General features: G+C 35.0%; 2 protein-coding genes across 2 annotated transcripts; both read right to left on the reverse strand.

Moving 5' to 3' along the window:
- Nucleotides 1-4,328: 4,328 nt before the first annotated feature.
- LOC130863084 (olfactory receptor 8H1-like) lies at nt 4,329-5,279 on the reverse strand. Its single transcript, XM_057753008.1, has one exon. The coding sequence runs from the start codon at nt 5,277-5,279 to the stop codon at nt 4,329-4,331; it is 951 nt and encodes a 316-aa protein (XP_057608991.1).
- Nucleotides 5,280-12,237: 6,958 nt separating this feature from the next.
- Nucleotides 12,238-13,170, reverse strand: LOC130863090 (olfactory receptor 141-like). The gene has a single exon (XM_057753018.1). The coding sequence runs from the start codon at nt 13,168-13,170 to the stop codon at nt 12,238-12,240; it is 933 nt and encodes a 310-aa protein (XP_057609001.1).
- Nucleotides 13,171-22,026: the final 8,856 nt, after the last annotated feature.

Below are 22,026 nucleotides of genomic sequence, written 5' to 3' on the forward strand. Positions count from 1 at the left end.
GCCTCATTTCTACAGCCTGCTTATGATATATTTTCATTTCATTAATATAACAGATGAGACACAAAATTAAAAATTACTAACCATTAAAAAAACACATACTTAATTTGTACGGGATCAGGTTATATCATGCCTTAAATCAGAATAAACTGATATAAACTATAATTTAAATAAAGCTAAATAGTTTTTGAAGAATATTTTCCAAGAGTGAAGAATAAAAATGAAAATAAGGCATTTTTCTCAGAGATAACTGGGGTAAAAGACACCTGCTAATCTGGCATCAAGTGTTGGTGAAATAAAATTCTTTATATGTATCATTGAGTCCTTTAGAAGGCGGTACACATATACACATACCCCAGAGTCAGGCAATGTTTTAATATTATGGATAGAGACATTTTTTGCATGTATTATATTTTGAATGAACTTTGTATGACCAATGCTATTTGTTAAATGGATCTTATCTTTACTGACTAAACAATGTAGTTTGTAGAAACCAGCATTTAACTGTTGGGCAAACAGGTCAACTTGATGATTTCAAGTAACTGAGAAGCTAAGGTTGACTTTCCACATGAATCTTAGTATACATTCTAAATGCCAGATAACTTCAAAATGTTCTACTTGGATATGTTCATTGATATTTTTTTGTCAGTGTTGATTGCATGAAGTCCACATCATGATAGCAAAGTCAATATTTTAACAACATGTAGTCACTGTAGAACACAACATGTCAAACTACACAATAATGCCATTTTCAAAGCTCCATACCTAAAATTTCCTTCTTTCTTGAATTATTATTACTACTAAATTATATTTATTTTATATCTCAATCATCGAGGATAACCTTATTTTTCAAATTTTACCTTTTAATTGTATTAGTATACATTATATCAACAGCAGTTTGCACTATGAAATTTCACACATGTATATAATGTGATCATCTTAACTTTCTCTTCCTCCATTCCTTGTGTCCATCCCCACTATTCTTGCCAGTGGTTACCATCATCTGCCCCAAGAGTGTCCTTTTAATTTCATGTTTGTTTCTCTCTTAATTCCACATACGAGAAATACAATACTTGGCTTTCTCTCACTTATTTCACTTGACATGATACCTCTTTTAATGTGCATTTTATGTCATCAGTAAGCAAGAGTTCTGGGTCCTTCTAACGTCTGTAGAATACTGAACTGTACATAGGTGACAGACTTTATCTTCCATTCATCTGTGATTTGACACCAGTTTGTTGCATGGTTCACTATCCTGAAGGTGTTGTAGAATAAGTATGTAGCTCTTTCTGACAGAGAGTGCCTGTGGTTCTGCCAGCGTATATTTAGGATGGTATTTCTGAATATTAGGGTAATTTTCTTTTGCTATTGTTTCTATGATCATACACATTTTAACTTTCTTTATCAATTATTTTACCATTTTATTGCACACACATAATGTACTTTGATTATATTATCCTCTATTATAGTCTTTCTTCTCATTCTCAGAGCATTTGTCCTGATTAGCATGTCGTCCCATTTACATGCCTTTTTTGTTGTGATACACTTAATTAGGATTTAGTTTAATTAGGATTACATTTATGAATGTCTGCAGGGCTTATTTTCTTGAGCAAAGGCAATTTACTGATGACTACTACTCTGGAATATGATTTCCTGAGAGTTACAACAAATATAAACTTTCTGTACCTCCTCATTAAGGGGTAGGGTCTTATAAGCTCTTTCCAACCTTCTCGATGAGATGATAATAGGTCCAGTAGTGTGTATACAGTCTTGGGTGCAGTGAGTTTATAAGTACAAAAGTCATATCATGTTCAGGTTTTCATCAGACACATCCTCATTCCCTGGCTCTTATATTCTATACCTTCTTCCTAAAAAACCTTGAACCTTAAAGGAGATAACATAGAAATATCATTTAGGTGTCAGGACTTAAAACTCACATATTCTAAGTATTTTATGTGCTATGAGTTGCTGGTTTAATAATGTTCCACTTTCAACACAAAGTTTTTTCAGGAAGCTGAAGGTAGGACTGATCTATTTGTATAAACATAAACACTCACATCTATAACGTTTGTTCTTAGAGCTGTATTGACTATATCCCCAAAGATCTGGAAAATCACACTGATTTATTTCATGGTTCATTCATAGTGTGAAAGTGTTTTATTAAATTATCATATCTTTATATTCTTCCTTTGGTGTATTTTGTTGTTGGCTTATGATTTTATCTAGTTTGGTATGTTTAAAAAAATTGTTATTTTCTGTCATCTGTCTTTTAAGAATGGCTTCATATCATATCATATGATAAAATTTGGAGAAAGTTTCATTAAATGCTTAGAAAAAACATTTTTATTAACTGTTAGATGAAATGAATATACTACGGACAGTCAATTTTTTTGTTTTGTAGCTTAATTTTACTCTTTTGTTTATATTTTGTCACTGTTCATTGGAAAACATGGAAAGAACACTTCATTTATTATGTTGATGAGAAAAATTAAATATTATTAAGGTTTTAGAAAGAATATATAAGGAGATGTGTAAGTGTCTATATAAAATGTAAAACATTATTTATATGTCTTGTTTAGAATAAACAAAAGTTTGATAATTAACTATATACATTTTATTATCTGAGTGTTTAGTTGCTAGGCAGAAATCTATGTCAAATGCTGTTTTGAACTTCAAATAACAGGCCAATATTTGAAAGTATTCTAAGTTCAATGCATGGGATAAAATATGAAAGTCTTTCTCCACAAAGGATGAAGTACTGATATTCTCAGTCTTATGAATTTCTTAAGCAGCTAGCCAGAGCTGCTGTGAGTCCATAATTACAAATTTTTTTATATTCAGAGAAAGGCAGTTCTTATCAATTCTCTATTCTCTGTCTCTTTTTATTCAACCTTTGGTAGGGTATTTCTTCAGCCTTGAAATAGGAAATACAGATGTCTCATTTAGGACTAAAGAATTATAGACTTTTATTCTGAATACTTTTGTCATTTATGAATATCGGTATTAACCTATGGTCACTGAAATAGCAAATTTTTCTGAGTATAGATGGCAGAAGAACTAATATATGTTTATAGCATAAATATTTAAAAGACAGAGAAATGTACATTTTATGAAACAAAAGCAATAGATCGCTACAAGGTCAGTTCATTTTAGAGCCTAAAGCTATTAATAGGAGTGGTCATTATTTTTTCCAAATGGACTATGTCTTAAATACAATTAGAATATGATTATTCCAGTTTTTTAACTTAATTCTTTTTAACAACTTACTCTATATTTGTGCTGTATATTCCAGAAAATACATAACAAACCACCTATTTTCAATTATTTGCTTTTATTTGTGTCTTTTGTAAATGTAAAAATAAAAAGCATATCTATATTTTAATTAAGATATTAATTTTCAATGAAGAGTCCTAACGTAACAATATAAAAGACAGTGAAATAGTATGCCAGAGGTATTTGATATGTCTCAGAATTACATGGTTTCCAAATATATGTTATATTCTTATATAAGGGATAAATTTGCAATGTATCAATGTCAAAATATTACAAAATTAGAGACCTGATTTTTTTTCCTCACACATCTAGAATCTGTTCATCCCAAAAAGGGCAATGGCAAGATAGTTCTGTTATGTGAATGCAGAATGTATTGACAGAATATAAAGAAAACGACATGATTTTTTCCTGTGTGTCATATGCAGATATGTGTTTACCATTATTGATTTAAATGAGCTTACACTTGGCTGTCTGCAATTGTTACAGTGTTTCTATTCCTTAAAAACATTATTTTCCAAATTCTCACAGAAACTAGAGTTTTGTTAACTTAATTTCCTTTAATAGCTTACCCTAAATTTGTGCTCTACATTTCAGAGAATTCACTTTGATAGACAAGTTTTGTTTGGAATAAGTGAATTTATTTAGTATATAGAAAGACTCAGTAAACCAACAAATAGAAGATAGGTAGCCAGATCAATGATAGATGAAAATGTTACACAGATTGTAGGTAGGTAGACAGATGCTAGAAAAGTAGTAGGTAGATAGATGATAGATATCTTTTCCATGGTATAAATAAAATTTAGTACATTGAGTTTATGTTAAAGAATTACATATTTATTCCATTAATTTCTACCCTACATGCATTCAAAAACACATACTTATTTTAACCATGACTAATGTGTTTTCTGACTCCCAAGTACGATAAAATTTGGAAATCACACTCCTGTGAATGGCCAATACAGTGCTTGTGTAAAGAAAGCTAAATATACACACCAATGTCAAGTGTGCTTAGAGGGACGAAGCAAGGGAGATCTTAATATTAAAGAGAAAAAAATAGTTTAATCACTTATCTGCCTTGAGTTCTCCCTCTTCTTGATAACTCTAACGACAGCATTTTTCACTTCTTTGTTTCTGAGACTATAAATGAGTGGGTTCAGCATAGGGATCACAATTGTATAGAAAACAGAAGCCACTTGGTCCTTTCCCAAGGAGTAGGACTTACTTGGTTTCATATAAGTAAAGATTAATGTCCCATAAAAGATAGTGACTCCCAGGAGATGAGAGGCACAGGTGGAGAAGGCTTTATGCTTTCCTGAAGTGGAATTGATCTTCAAAATAGTACAGAGAACGGACACATAAGATGCAGATATTGTAATAAGAGACACCATTAAGGTGAAGCCAGAGAAGATGACTATGATAATTTGTATGTTATGTGTGTCATTGCAAGACAGTGCTAAAATTGGAGATGTGTCACAAAAAAAGTGACGAATTTCTTTGGAACTGCAGAAGTGTATGGTGTTCATACAAAGCATATTAACAGTGGAGTCCATAGTTCCAATCATATAGGAGCCAGTGAGAAGGGCACTGCAGACTCTTGCGGACATGATAATTGGGTAGTGTAGAGGGTTGCAGATAGCTACATACCTATCATAGGCCATTGAAGCAAGAAGGAAACACTCAGCAGCAGCTAAGAGGACAAAAACATACATCTGAGTAAGGCAGCCAGCAAAGGAAATAATCTTGGTAGAAGTCAGCAGGTTCTCTAAGGTTTTAGGTGTGATGGCAGTTGAATAACTGAGGTCAAGGAATGACAGGTGACTTAGGAAGAAATACATTGGGGTGTGAAGCTGGGCATCGAGGCGAATGATCAGCATCATGCCTATGTTCCCCAGCACAGTGACCAGGTATATCAGGAGAAACAGCACAGCAAGGGGTAGCTCCATCTCCTTGGAATCCGACAGTCCCATGAGGATGAAGTCAGTCTCGTTTGGGTAATTCCAAGCATACATACTGAACGATCCTAAAACAGATAATAAATAAAAGGTGGTCTCAGCTTGTACAACTTTAAAAAGAGTTTTGTTTAAATGTACACGATGCTATTGTTATAACTTCAGTTGGCTTAATGTTGATATTTCTTTTACAGCATAAGGATAAAGTAAAATTGACAGATAGACATAGGTAACAACTCATATTTGGCTAGAATATGATAAAAGGCATACTGTTTTGTTCAAATATCATGGTAGTATTTCATTTAATAGTACCTTGGTTATTTTAGAATATTATAAATGTTGTATTGGTATGCATTCATTTTAAATGAGGAATCTAGCAAAAATCAAGTTACTTGTCAGAACTCAAATTATTGATGTTGACTGTTTTGTTTTCTGTAAAGTTTTGCTCAGAGGAGCATGAATATTGATAGTGTGTCTGGTACAAGGCTAGTCATTAAACTCTGATTACTTACTTACTAGATATAATGAAAGGAGAAAACAATTTATATATTATCTTTTGTTTATTTTTTAGATTTTACTCTTTATAGATGTATATAGGACACTTGAAAATGTTTAAACATGAATGGAGATGGCATGCTTTCTCTTCCTGTCAATGCATCAGCAAGTATCTTCTAAAATTGCATTCATCATTCAGAGACTTCTATCAACTCTGTTGTTCTGCACATAACTTGATATTTACTTGGATAAGGCATAAATGCTAGGAGCTTACTTGGTTCTTTCGTAGATCCCTTATTTCATCCTAACATATCTAAACTTTGCCAATTTTAAGAATACTTACTGTGAGCCGAAGTTTGTGAATGGAAAATAACACCAACCAAAGTAAATGAATAAACCTATTAATATCATGCATGTAAAATGATGCTAATTGTCAATATTTCTCACGAAGAATATATGAAATCCAGTTAACGACATGAACATTTCTGTACTGTAGAATTTATTTAGCATGTGATAAATGCTTTCATCTATTTCCCCAAACATTCTTATAGAGTTAAGTCACCCTGGAAATTATTCTTGGGTCTCTACAAAACAGAAATTTTCTCAGGCAGATTTGATTTAAGAGCATTGCAGGGAACGACTGTGAACGAGAGCAGAGTAGTACAGGACTTTTCTCTGTGCCAGCATCAGGGCCCTGAGCGTCATCCACCACCTGGTCTTCCTCAGGGATCAATTTTCTAGCAAGATTACCTGCCCTGCTTTCAAAGACCAAAGTTCAATGTTTTGTTTTCTCCCAAGGAGATTGAAGAAAAAATAAATCTTAAATAAAATATTTAGCTATTTTAAAATTATGCATACATCAATTCATTTTGATTAAAGAGCCCGTTTGACTTGATTATGAATATATGAAATGAGTTTCATTTCTCTCAATTCATTGTAGAATTTTATTAGCTTCAGAACAGAAGTGTGTCTGGTTTTATTTTTTATGAACTAAATTTAGAACACACATTTGAAATTAATAGTTAATAATTACAAGAATGTATAGATTTTTGAAATATATTAAGTATCAGATAATTTCTCACTACTATGGAACAACGTATTATTCATATGCACTTTCTAAATGACTGTATTAGTGACAATATCAAGGATGAAGTGGTGAATTTTTACATGAAAGAAAATTTACATTTAAAAGTGTGATCCTTTCCTGAATAAACTGTTTTCAGTAAAAGCAATAGATTATGACAAATTTGATATGAGTCAATTCAGACAATCCCTGCTTCTTGTTAACATACAACATTGATTTATATATATATACATAGTATAGTTTTATAAATTTTTTGTGTTTATGAAAATTCACCGAGATATAATGACCAGTTTTACAATCTTTTATTGTTTTACAATCGTTTTCTCTTCTGTACAGTTTTTGTCTCAATTGCATATTTTCATAATTATTGTATATTCACTTTTTGCTATTTTACCATTAGAGATTCATGCACCATGGCCTGTCTCGTGCTTATATTTTACAAAACCCTTAATTTCATTAGTTTTATATTGGATGGGCATCAGTCTTCGCTAAGTGACCTGAACATCCTCAAGTTGATTTGGGGATTTGACCTGCTTTAGCAGCATACTATACTTGAACAATTTTCTCAGTGAATTTTGATGTTAGATTTATTTTATAACACCATACTATGGAAATATATAGACACAGTTTGTTCTGTAGCTAATAAAATTCTACAAAGAATTGAGAGAAATGAAACTCATTTCATATATTCCTAATCAATTCAAACGGGCTCTTTAATAAAAATGAAATGATGTATGCATGATTTTAAAATAGCTAAATATTTTATTATTTAAGATTTTTTTGCTGGTAAAGGAAGTATTAAAGTGAGAATCAAAGTGAAAGATTCTTATGAGTTCTGTCTTAATTCATAACGAAATCATTATTCCTGAGTAATTAAAAATGACTCCTTTGGTTGGATCACAAGGGTGCTGGCATATATAGTAACACTTTAGAGTGTGAGATGTTGAAATGAAATAGAACTTAATCTTGGGTGGTAACTGAGATTCGTACTTTGGATACGCTCATAAAAATGGAAGAAGCCTTAGCCTAAGAAGGACTGTAACTTAAAGCCAGCTGTATCTTACTTTTAGAATGGTACTCTATGGATTTGTGTGTGTGTGTCATTTAAATAAACATTTGTAATTACCACTACTTTGTGCAGAAATTCAAGCATTTCTTACTGTCATTACAAGATCTTACCATGGAGAACACACTGTTCTCAGACTAAACATTTTCTTGCATCAGCCTCAGAGGTGAAGAGAACACAGGCATAAACCTCTGCCTGGCTCAGCAATGTATATATTGTCAGTGCAATGGACGATTAACAAGTCAGGAAGACATACATCTTCCCAAATTAGCACAGTGATAATAAAATTCAGGGAAGTGAGCATTTAATATGAGGTGTCAAGATCTCTATTTATGCTTAAACTGCTGCAAATTCATAGATAAAATGAAACAGGAAATAGTTTTCAGCTGAACACCATTGAGTAAATAAAAATATAAACTACTCTCGTAGCTTATATATTTTACCATTAGTTTGATAAGATGTTATTTTATAAGTCTGGTAAGATATAAATATGGTACTATAAACATATAACTATGTGCTTCATAAAATTTGGTTTTATGGTTATATAGGGTTATTAAAGTATCAATGGGATAAAATGAGTATATCTATAGAAGTCTTTATTTAATTGTTTAGTATCTGCACAAGGTAGATTAATATGTAGGCATTTATAGAGAGAAGACTATATGGAGACAGTGGAAATTGTCTGGTATTGTAAATGACAGAGAACAGCCTCAGAAGAAATCAGCTTACAAACCACAGTTTGGCATGTCTATCATTTGGAAGTGTGGTAAGATTATTTCTATTGTTTAAGTAGTTTGTTAGATGTCATTCGCTTACTTCAAACACAGCAAATGAATAACATTAATATCAATATGTGCATATATATATATATATATATATATGTATGGATGTAGATGAGCGCATGAACTAAATAAGATAAAAATAGGGAAAGCTTTTGGCCATTTGTAAAATGAAACAAGTTCAGTGATATCTGTGATCTTCATTTTTTTCTTTATTTTATTCTTTTTTAATTAAAATTTCCACCTCCTCCCCGTTTCCCATTTCCCCCTCCTCCCACACATCGCCCCCTCCCCCCACTCCCCTTCCCCCATCCCCACTCCTCTCCCCCTCCCCCCACTCCATTCCCCCTCCCTCTAGGTACTGAAGAGCAGTCCAAATTCCCTGCCCTGTGGGAAGTCCAAGGTCCTCCCACTTCTATCTAGGTCCAGGAAGGTGAGCATCCAAACAGGCTAGGCTCCCACAAAGCCAGCTCATGTATTAGGATCGAAACCTAGTGCCATTGTCCTTGGCTTCTCATCAGCCTTCATTGTCTGCCATGTTCAGAGAGTCCGGTTTCATCCCATGCTTATTCAGTCCCAGACCAGCTGGCCTGGGTGGGCTCCCAATAGATCAGTTCCACTGTCACAGTGGGTGGGTGCACCCCTTGTGGTCCTGACTTCCTTGCTCATGTTCTCCCTCCTTCTGCTCCTCATTTGGACCTTAAGAGCTCAGACAGTTGCTCCAAATTGGGTCTCTGTCTCTATCTCGATCCCTCGCCAGATGAAGGTTCTAAGGTGATATGTAAGATATTCATCAGTATGGCTATAGGATAGGGTCATTTCAGGTTCCCTTTCCTCAGCTGCCCAAGGTACTAGCTGGAGATATTTCCCTGGACACCTGCGTGCCCCTCTAGAGTCAAGTCTCTTGCCAACCCTAAGATGGCTCCCTTAATTAGGATATATATTTCTCTGCTCCCGTATCCACCCTTCCTATATCCCAACCATCCTATTTCCCCAAGTTCCCCCCATCCTCTGGAAACAACCTAGATGCCCTTCAATGGAAGAATGGATGAAAAAAGTGTGGAACATATACATATTAGAGTACTACTCAGCAGTATAAAACAATGACATTGTGAATTTTGCATGCAAATGGATGAAATAGAAAACACTATCCTGAGTGGGGTATCCCAGACCCAAAAAGATAAACATGGTATGTGATCAGTCATAATTGGTTTCTAGCCATAAATAAAGGACATTGACCATATAATTTGTGATCCTAGAGAAGCTAATTAAGAAGGTGAACCCAAAGAAAAGCATATAGTCATCCGCCTGGATAGGGGAAGTAGACAAGATTGCTGGGCAAAAGCTGGGAACTTGCGGGTGAGGTGGCATGGGGCTAAGGGGAAATGTGATGTGATCTTCATTTTTGTATTTTAAATAAATTCTTTTCTTGTGGAACACATATCAAGCACAGCTTTCCCTTCCTCAATACCTCCCAGTTCTCCACACCACCCCTCTCCCCCAGATCCACTTTCCCTCCATTTTCTATTAGGAAAGAGAACAGGCTTCCAAGGTACAACAAAATGTGGTAAAAACAAGATACTACAAGGCAAGACAAAGACCCTTCTCTAGAGACTGGAACCCGATAAGAAGAAAAGTGGCAAAAAGAGATGGATGAGTTCCCACTGTTAAGTGTCCCTCAAAACCACCAACTCACAGCCATAACATACACAGAAGACCTGGTACAGATCCGTACAAGCCCTGTGCTTGCTTCGCAAGTCTCTACGAGCACATGTGAACCCTGCTTAGTTGATTCAATGAGCCATGTTCCTGTAATTTCTTCCATTGCCTCTGACTCCTACAGTCTTTCATTTACTTCTTCTGCCAGATTCTCCAATCTCTAATGCGGAATGATGAAGACTTTCAGTTCAGATTCTCTTCACATGTCTGTCTGTGAATCTCTGCACACACATCCATCTGATGCCTTGATTATTGACAACGACCTATAAGTAAAGTAAAATATCATTAGGAATCAGTGTTCTCCTTCTTTTGTTTGGTTGTTTCTTTTTGTTTTGTTTTGTTTTTGTTTTTTCTTTTTTTTTTTTGCTTTGTTATTTGTACAGTCATATTTAGTTTCACCCTAAGACCCTAGGTCTCTGGGCTATCTAGTCCCCATTTTATGGCTCTCCAGGCAAGGTAGGTCATGATCACCCACCATTGTGGTGGGCCTCAGGTTAAATCACACATTGGATGACCACTCCCACAAAGTTCTGTGCCAACATTGTCCCAGGCAGAAATATTTGTTGCTTGAGGATTTTGTAGCTAGGCTTGAGTCCATTTTCTTTTTACATATCCTGCAAACTGTATTCCCCATGAAAGAGACAAGAAGCTAGGAGTAAAAGCTCTCTGCAGGCACCAGCTCAACCTCTCAACATTCAATAAGCTGTGTGCATTTTATCCTTGCAAATGGGCTCTGATTATTCATTTTTGGAGAGCAATCCTCTGTTCTGGTATCAACCTAGGTTCCTTTGGCATCTCCATGGAACCCTGTTTGACAACAACTCACCTGAAAGCAACCCATTCTGGCTATTGGAAACTATTTTTACGGGCAACAGAAGATGTCTGTTTCAAACTGCTTATCCTCTTTTACTAGTAACACTCATAGATTCCAGGAAATTTCCATTGGACTCGACTTCCACACCACCCTTCAAATACTCCTCAGTTCCAGGTGTCTCTCCCTATACTCTTTCTTCACATCAACCTGAGCCCTCTTGCTCCTTTCCCCACAAGCCTCCAGTTGACCTGTAAAATCTTTTCTCTTTCCTATTCCTAGAGAGATTCATGCATCCTCCTTAGAGCTATAATTTCTCTGGGTCAGTGGATTATAACAAAATAATAATTTATTTAACAATTATTAATATCCACTCATAAGTGAATACATGCAATATTTGTCTTTGGGGGTTTTGGTTACCTCACCAATAAGAGAAATCACTTGTATTATTGATTTTCATAATTTTGAAAGGTGTAAATGGATTATCAAAGTAGATTTGATTGGCATTTTCCTGATAACCAAGGATGCTGAATGTTTAGTGTTTCTCAGCCATTTGAGTTTCTTCTAATGTTTATCTGTTTATATCTGTACCCTATTTTCAATTGGGCTATTTGATTTTTGATACCTAATTTCTAGAGTTCTCTATATATTTTGGACCTTAGTCCTCTCTCAGGTGTCAAGTTGGTAGAAATCCTTCCACATTTTGTAGGCTATTGCTTTGTTCAATTCACAGCGTTTTTGCCTTTCTGAAATCTTTCAGTTTCGTGATGTCCCAATTATTAATTTTTGATCTTAGTTTCTGTTCTATTGGTGTTCTGTTTGGAAAGTTGTCTCCTGTGCCAATGTGTTCATGGCTGCTGTCTCCTTTCTCCTCTGTCAGGTTCATTGTGTTTGGTTTTATTAGGGCTTTGATCCACTTGGACTTGAATGTTCATCTTTACCTTAAAATGTTAACTGAGGATAGAAAAGCTCAATTAAAATTAAATAATAAATTACTAATAGAAATTGAAGAAGGCACTGGAAATTAATCTGTGTTTTATTGGGGGTTTAAAGTGAAAAATTCATTATGTAGACATAAATTTTTTCCCTAAATGTCTTCTCACTGCTTCTTTTACATCTTTGTTCCTGAGACTGTAGATGATGGAATTCAGCATGGGAATCACAATGGCATAAAACGTGGACACTATCATGTCATGTTCCAAGGCATAATTGGAACTTGGCCGCATATACATGAAGAAAATTGTTCCATAATAGATGGACACTCCAGTGAGGTGAGAGCCACACGTAGAGAATACTTTTTGCCTTCCTTCAGCAGAATGCATCTTCAGAATGGCAGAAAGGATGAAACTATAGGAGATTATAATAATTAAGATAGTGAATACCTCAATGGAGCTCACAAAGATGAAGAGTAGAAGCTCATTCACCTTTGTGTCAGAGCAAGAAATAACCAGTAAAGGAGGGATATCACAGAAAAAATGCTTAATTTCATTGGATCCACAAAAAGATAGGCTAGAAGTGGCTCCTGTGTGGATAGAAGCATGCAGAATTCCACCAATGTAGGAGGCAATGATCAGGGACATGTAGACTCTAGGTGACATGCTCACTGCATAAAGAAGTGGGTTATAGATAGCTACATAGCGGTCATAAGCCATCGCAGCCAAGAGAAAGCATTCTGTGGTTCCACAACTGACAGCAAGAAACATCTGGGTTGTACATCCAAGGAAAGATATGACCTTCTTCTCTGACATAAAATCTATTAACATTTTAGGGGTGATAATGGTAGAAAAGGAGGCATCTACGAATGATAAAACACTCAGAAAATAGTACATTGGGACATGCAGCTGGGAGTCCCCAATGACTATTGTAATCAGTCCCAAGTTTCCCATTAGTGTGAAAAGGTAAATAACTAGAAACAGGAAGAACAGGATAATCTGCAGTTCAGCATTGTCCGTTAGACCCCTCAGGATGAACAGAGTCACTTCAGTGACATTCTCCATTTTGAAATCAACGACAGCCATCCTAAATTCACTCAGAAAATAAGCATTCATAGTACTAAGAAAATAATAGACTTATCGAGTCAAGAATAAGACATGCTGATGGTGTAAAATGCCCAAGCACGCATAAATAATACAGTGGATGGAACATGTTCATGACCTTATGTTGCATATAAAACCACCAGCTTTGCTAGCCAATTTATCCCTGCATTCAATCACTTATTTTCATTTTAAATTGTCTTAAATTTCACATTGAGAATCAAGAGTGGTAGTTTTGGCTTGGGAATTGAAGGTAGGATTGTCAAAAGCTGGAAATCATACTCACAAGAGTGAAGCTAGCTTGAAGCACATGAGACTGTTAAAAGAAACAAGCAAAAAAATGAAGAGGTAAAATTTTCTCTGGTACTTCAGACAAACAAACTTTCTATTAGTGGCAACAAACAGGATACAAATACAGATATTTAGGTCTTTCAGCAAATGGGCAACATCATTTATTATAACCTTTCACTTGTAGAATTGAACTTGATTTCACAGCAAAAGTATATTTTGAGGAAAAACATGGTAAGAGTATTGTTCTACAAAGATATTTTGGTTATACAACATGCTGAAGTAAGTTAATGGTACAGAATAAAACCTTCATGTGTTATAATATTACATGACCTTTTAAGCAATTCTAACTCTCTTAGATCTTATTAAATGTTGTAATAAAATTGTGACTGGTGAGGTGGCTCATGAAGTAAAGTTGTTGCAGCCAAGCTGACAACTTGAGTTTAATCACTGGAAACTCACATTCAGGAAGGAGATAAACAAACGCTTCAAGCTGTCTTCTGGTCTCCACATGGATGCCTTGCCACATGTGTGATGTATTTCCCTAAATAAACAAAATATGCATGTATTTTATATGAATGAATTGATTAATAAAACTAAAAAATGATTGAAAGTGAAGATTAAGCATAATGATCATGATCACATAACAATATGACAGAGCTCTCAAATTTTTGGTGCATTATCTTTTACTAGTGATAATCAGTAAATTAGTTAGATTTATGAATGGCATATTTCCAAATATTGGTGTCATCCATTCTAGAAGAGGCTTTGGACTTGAACTAGTGAGAAATGGAGAGTGGAGCCACGTATCAGCAATCTCTGGGACAAAATTCAAGGTTGTATAAACTATCAGTATCATAAAAAATATTGTGGTAGCATTTTTAGAAATAATATAATCAAATTAATTATAAAATACTATTCACCTCTTTCCCTCATTTCCATTGCCCACCTCTCTTTTTTCTCTCCTTTATTCCCTCTCTTAATTCTTTTCTTCCCCTTCCCACCCAGTTCTCTTTTTATTACTCATTCCTTTCATCCTTTATTGTATCATTTCTTAACACAACATATCCCACCCTCAGAATTTTGATGTGGATGTTTATTTGGTAATGCATGTTGCTTTTCAGTTTGGTATTTGTACAGTTGCTTTCTTCAAGTGACAAAACTATCATGAGAACATATATTTTCAATTTTTGAAATTCTTTCATTCGAATGAAAATGTGGGGATTGTTTCTCATAGAAAAGTTCATTGAATTAAAGCCAAAATCATTGAAGAGATGAGAGGATGACCAAGAGACTGAGGATTAGATACATAAATAAGTTGAGAAAATAATATACTAAAACTGCGCAAAAAACAGTATATTTAAGTACAGAAAACTGGCAATAAAAGAAGCCTTATTTTCAGTTCATATACATTACCTATAACTTTAGTAGTGATCTGAAATTTGTAAATTAAAAATGATATAAAATTATCACAAATGTTCAAAAAGTAACAGAATCTTAAAATAAGCAATTCAAAAATTATGAATGGGTGAAGCCAAAATTCCTATCCTGGTGCTTAGTTGTATTAATTTACAGACCCTGAAAAATAATGTGTTAGTACTTAAAAACCTGTAGATTCATGCGACAAACTATCACCCAATGAATTACCATGAATGAGTCCAAAATAAGCTAAGTGAAAAGTGCAGCATATATGGTAGTAATCCACTTAAAACATTTGAATAATTATGATGGAAAAGTTTAATGGCTACATACATATGTAATTAAATGACACATTGTATGTGAGTAGTGACTTGGACACAGGATTACTTCTTTTTAAAACTAGAAATTGATAGGTTCAGGTCCATTTTCAACAAGAAGAACAAGAATTATTCTAGTTTCAATTCCATAAAATATAAATTTGTGTGGCAAACATTGATTAAATGTAAAATAATGGAAACAAGGAAACATTTCTGTGTAATATTCTTTGTGAAAACAGAATAAAAAGAAGCAATCAGTGTTGAGTAAAATGTAATAAATCTACCTTTTGATTATGATTTCCATGTAGAGAATTATATTATTTCTAAAAATACTACTACAAAAAAACGAAAAAAGAGTAAACATTTTAAATAGACATAAATTCCTATATAACCATAATTTCAATGGAGACATGTTTCCAAGTATTTTCTTTTTTATGATTTTAGTTTCTGTTGTCACAGTCCAAGCAGGTCCCTCCAGAATGAGCATGAATCCACCTGTTAGGCAGTCTTTGATGCTGATTCACTGAGCTGGCGAAGGAGAGGTGACATAACTGTGATCTTTAAGCACTGTGGACAGGATGATCTCTGGAGTAACACTGCTCTATAGAGATTCTGAAAGCTAAGGGTCAGAGGCTAGGCTTAATCTCATTGATCAACCTACCAGAGCACTCCATGGGACTGATCTTGGCCCTCTGCACATGCTATATTTCTTCAGTTTGTTCTTCTTGTGGAAGTCCTAACAGAGGAAGAAGAGACTGTCTCTGACTCTTTTATCTGCTTTTAGAATCCTTTCCTCCTAGTGTGTTGTTTCCTCCACCTCTGATATTTATGTGTGCAGTTGTGGGGGGCACACCTGCTGAGGCCTGGTGTGCCACGACCGGGTATTGTACAAGAAAGAACTTCACTGGGAAGAGGAAAGAGGAAGTGATGGATCTGGGGGATATTGGGGGAAGGAACCGCAAGAAGGGGAAGAGAGAGGGGGCTTAAAATAATGTCCTCCAAAGCCGGTATAAGACAAAATAGTACAAAAACACCATTGAATTTGTAATGTGTTGGCTATCTAATGCTGGACATATGGCCTGAACTTGGTGTAGTTTATACATACACACGTACATAACACACACACACACACACACACATACACACATATATATATACACATATACATCCATTGAGACTGTGAGATTGGAGAAAACTAATATTGTCTTTGCAAGTGTTTGTTAACTGGAGATAGCTTCTTGGTTAAGGATGCAAGACTGTCCCTCTAAGTGTTGAAAACACATCTAGTTTGAACCTGTTCAAGTCCAGTGAATGCTTTCACAGACTCTATGAGATCATATGGACCCCAGTTCTATTGTGTCTGTAAGACACTGTTTCTGTTTGTCCCCCAGTGATCTCTCTCTTAAAATATTTCTGTGTCCTCTTCTGCATGGTTCCCTGAGCCCTAAGGTAAGGGGATTGACGAAAAGGTCCCATTTATGACTGAAATTCTTCCAATACCATCCACCACAGTGAAAGGAAACAAAGCATAAAATAAGCATTATATGAACAACTTCAAAATTATGTGTCTGTCTGGAAAAACATTACGTTCTTCTCATTATATCCAAATACAGTTTCCTATAACCTTTTAAGCTAAATGTGTTATCTCTACTCTTGATAAATTCCTCATCCCTTATACTTCAAAGTGGCCTTCCCTCTTCATTGTGAAAATGAGGCACACATCCTGTTTATTACTACAAGAATAAATTACAGATTTAAGATATTTTCTTTGTTGTGTCCCACATGTGGTTACACTGACTTAGGCAGAGTTCTGTATAAACAAGATTTCAGTAAATATATTTTAGTCACCTTTTTAATAGGCAGTACTTAATAATTGTCCTCCATGTTTAACAATGAAGCTGTCTAGTGCAAAACAGCATATTTTATATTTAGGTTTCTTAAAATGTTTTATGCCTAAGCCTAAAAATCAACCTTACCTGTGGAAGATCAAATACAGGTTTAATTGCATGACACAAATGGTTCACTGAAATTATATATATATATGCTGACTTTGCTGTGAAGCCCACAGGAAATTCTCCTGGGTGGAATGGTTCTAATTATCTTCTGCTTCAGAAAGCAAAGTGATAACTTGTCAATAGAACCTACGTGGCTGGAAAACAATGAACCACATGCTGATAGGTATATATGCCATGAGGAGAAAACATTTTTGATCAAAAATGATGAACTAGAAAAACAAGTATTTTAATATGAGATAAGAGATCTTAAAATACCAGGCTAAAATCTTACAGCACATCTTTGATATGGAGTTATACTAGAAGCTTTATGGTGCGAGGGCAAGGCTGTTTATATTGTGATAAGTCAATGCTTATGATACACTACAGTAATATATAATCACAAAATATCTTCCAAAGGACAGAAGAGATGCCCGAAATCATTCTGGCCCTTTACACACTATTCTTGTCCGTTTAAGCTCTTATTTTGAAATGAACAAAAAACAAAATTTGAGAGTATCAGGGGATTATTATTTACAAATAAGATACAAATAAATTCTAGTTGCAAGGTAGTGGTGGTGCAAACCTTTAATCCCAGCACTTGGGAGGCAGAGTCAGACAGATTTCGTATGAGTTAGAAGTCACCTTGGTCTATAGAATGAGTATCCAAACATCTAGGGCTACACAGAGTGTCCCTATCTAAAAAACAAAGAGCAAACCCAGAGAAATGCTAGCAATATTGAGGAGAAAAAAATCAATCTAACACTCCTTAAGATTTTGTAAAGCTTGGTATGTTATGGATCATCACTATAACTTATAGAGTACTCATTTGAAATATGCTTGCAGAATTCCTCATACACATATATACGTATATGCTCCCATGAACAAATACCATCTGTAATTGACACACTAGCACATGGATGTAGAAAGAGAACACCATGCTCTTAGAGCTGTAATAGAAGAATTTGACATTTATAAATTAGGAAAATATAATATTTTTTTCCAAAGTGAGGCATGGAAGTAAACATCTAGAATCTTCGTGTTTGGGAAGTAGACATAGGTAGTACACATCTACATGTGTTTCATGGGGCTGTATAAGTGAGAAGACAGACTCAGCTGTCCTCTTGCTTTTAAGAGTCACGGTCTCTCAGTGGCTTAGGACTCACTCAACTGCCCAACAAGCCTCAAGATCTGACAGAATCCGCTTCCCAGTGCTGGGTTTACAAGCACATGTCACAATCCTGGTAACATGTGTGCTGTAGTCATCTGAGAAGATGAAACTTCAAATGAGGATTTGCCTCCAGAAGCTTGGGTTCTAAGAAGGCAAGCCTGCAAGGACTTTTCTTAATTCGTCATTGATGATGGAGATCTCAGCACATTGTACATGGTGCCACATTTGTGCTCTGGGTTCTGGAAGAAAGAAGCTGAATAAGGGATGATGAGCAAATAAGTAATAATACTTCTCCTAGGCTTCTGCAGCAGCACCTCCTACCATCTTCCTGCCTAGTTTCAGGATACATAAGCTAAATAAACCTTTTCCTCTGCAAGTTGCTTTTGGTTGTGGTGTTCTACTATAGCAATAGAAACAACTGGTACAAGAAATTCACAGTCCTTTATGTAAAGTACTGTTATTACTGGACCACAAGTAAAACTGGTCAACTTGGTCAGAAACTCATCTTTTTCAAATCCTTTCACAATTTTGCATTCTCACAAGCTATACATGAAAGTCCATACTTTTTTACAATGTCAGCATCGGCACATTACAGGTAGCATGGACTTGTTAGTTCTGATTATTATGCAGTGATATTTCTGCTATTTTAATTAGTATTTTATTACCCTCTGATATCTGAAACATATTTGTATGCACTTCTGTATGTTTATGTCTTGTGTTTTTTGTGGCATGGTCTATCCGTGAAGCCTATTATAATCCTGAACTGTGTGTTTTCTTCTCTTAATTGCTCAAATGTTGTAGTTATAGGTTAGGGTTTTATGTTTGATTTCATGTGCCTTCGACTCTTCTGTACATCTTTTCTCTTAAGGTCTTCCAGGTTATAAGTTTCCATAAGTTTGTATTTTACTTATGAAGTTTATTTGCTCTTGTTAAGTTTTAAATGTTATGTTCTATGTTTTGGAATTCAGTCCCTTAACTACTATGCATTTTGCTAATAGTTATTTTCTGCTGTTTGAGTCTTGTTTTTTAGTTGGTAAATTTAAAAACTATTTTGTAACACTAGTTTTAGAGGCTATTCGGAATGGATATCAGCTCTACATCGACACACTCTGAGGAAATGCTATATCCTCCTCATCAGAGAATAGAATCCATATATGATCCTATGTAGAAACTTGACAGTTTGAACTGGTTCTAAGATTAGAACAATACCTAACATTTTACCCTCTAAGAGTTAATCCAGCTTGGACCATCAATCCTCTGGCCAAGAGATACCATCAGGATGACTGGTTTCACTAAAACGGTGGTAAGGAGATAGGAAGAATGATCATCCTGTTAAAGGAGTAACATGCTTGTCTTTCCAGAAACCTTTCCTTCAGGGCAGCTGTTTATTGTGCCACCATAATTTAACTTTGCTAAGCCTGGCTACTTCCTCTCTTCATTTTCACCTACAGATGATTGCCAGAATTTGTAATTGTCTGCTGTACTGAATCTCTCTGCAGATTTAATAACTTTGTCTTGAGCCCCCTTACATGTCTGTTCCTTTGTTCTCATGACTAACCCAAAATAGGTAGCTCATATTTCTTCAGTAATATTAAAATAATATCCCTTGTATAAGTAAAATACACAGATGGAAAGATTCACATTTGTAAGCAGTTGTGTGGCGGATGGGTGAAGGGCAGATCCTGAGAAGCCAAGAGTAAGAAGAAAATGATGCCAAGTCTTAAAAAAATTCAAGATAAAAGGAAAACAAAATAAAAGCTTTCTCATATGACTTAGAGGTATATTTTTAAATTTACATGTTTAGTTAATAATCTTTATTGAAAGGTTATATATTCTCTCATAAGAACATGAGCAAGAAAGTAAGGACCGCAAGGGGGTGCGGCCACCCACAGAGTCGGTGGGGTTGATCCAATAAGAGCTCACCAAAGCAAGCTGGGACTGATGGAGCATATGATCAAACTGGACTCTCTGAGGGAAATGGGAGGGAAATGGGAGGAGGGGAGGAGGTGGAAATTTTATTTTTAAGTAAAAATAAAATAAAATAAAACTATATTTATATAAGATCTTTGTAGATGTTTACAGGATATTGAGAGATAAATATTCTTTTCCAGAAAGGAAGTTGGATTTCTGAAGTTATTGAGTCCATGCATGATGCAGAACCAGAGCTATAATTATGTTTTAAATTATTAAATTTATTTTTCTGTTCTTAGCATATGCTCTTTGTATTGAGGGTTAATTGGTATCAATGTCTAATTTGCAGTCTTAGAGGTATTTGTATCCCTCTATAATGAAATTTTATTTTTTGAATGTTATTCACTTGCTTACTGTGGGGGAAACAATGATGACACTTGGGTACTGTTCTGTCCCTAATGCCTTCAATGTGTTCTTCCTATAGAAGTCCCTGAGGACTTTGGAGGAGCTCAAAGGCCTGGTATAAGGAGGGATAATGTAATGTTTATACCTTGCCTCCCTTGACTGAGAAATTACTATCTGAAGGTAAGAAGAAAAATTCCCTATTGCATGTTAAACATTTTGAAGACATGACTCAAATAAAATTGAAGTATGTGTGCTATCTTTGAAGTATAGATAGAGGGCTACAGTAAGGAACTGTAGCCAAGCAGAAGGCATGATGTCCCATATACATTGCTAGCACAGATATAAGTTAGGGATTTCCTTTGATACACTTGAGAAAGCATTGCAGAACAAGAGAAAGATATTAAAGGATATATGCATAATTTAGAGAAACAACAAACCAATCTTTGGTTTCTAGCCAGTGAGATTTTTAATATTATTTCTATTAATTGAGGACTTAAAACAAGTTTGAAGTTTTTGTCCACTTGCAAAATAATTAAAATATGTGGAAGTTTTATTTTATGCTGTTTCTAGTGAAATAATATTCCTATGTTATGAGAGGTTTAAGTGTAGTCATAGAAAAAATGGATATGATTCCTGACTTTGCTATAAAATGTGTGGCCTTCTCAGGTTCTGTAACTAAGCCAGTCAAGCTTTTCTCAACTATTAAACCCTAATGAATCATTTCCCTAGTATGATTTTACCTAAATATATATATAAAAATGAATATTGCTCCAGGCGGTGGTGGCGCATGCCTTTAATCCCAGCACTCAGGAGACAGAGGCAGGCAGATCTCTGTGAATTCGAGGGCAGCCTGGTCTAGAAGAGCTAGTTCCGGGAAAGGAACCAAAAGCTACGGAGAAACCCTGTCTCGAAAAAAAAAAAATGAATATTGCATGTCTTTTCCTAGTGACAGTAGCTGCTGTCATGACTTACCTCACTCTTGCATAATACCATAGGAATACTGTCTTTTCTTATGCCCAGTGTTTGTGTTTTCTAATTCATCATATTTTGTAAAAAAAAATTCTCTAAAATCTTCATCATCAAACCATTTCTCAAAATGTCACACACACACACACACACTCACACGTTCTAGCTTTTTTAAATATTTGGTAGAAACTTTTGTGTTTGTGTTTGGAGTTCATTGGAGAAGTACCTGAACTCCTCAATTATTACAGTCATGACTCCCTCTGTTGCCTTACAATGGATTACATATTTGCTACAATGAGGCAGATTTCTTCAGTTACTTCTCTGAAAAATAAAATTTAAAGACGACTGATAC

The sequence above is a fragment of the Chionomys nivalis genome, chromosome 2 (assembly GCF_950005125.1).
Source record: "Chionomys nivalis chromosome 2, mChiNiv1.1, whole genome shotgun sequence".
Lineage (NCBI taxonomy): Eukaryota > Metazoa > Chordata > Mammalia > Rodentia > Cricetidae > Chionomys > Chionomys nivalis.

Excerpts from the sequence above, each read along its gene's own strand:
- LOC130863084 (XM_057753008.1), bottom strand. The coding sequence starts at position 5,279 with ATGTATGCTTGGAATTACCCAAACGAGACTGACTTCATCCTCATGGGA.
- LOC130863090 (XM_057753018.1), bottom strand. The coding sequence starts at position 13,170 with ATGGAGAATGTCACTGAAGTGACTCTGTTCATCCTGAGGGGTCTAACG.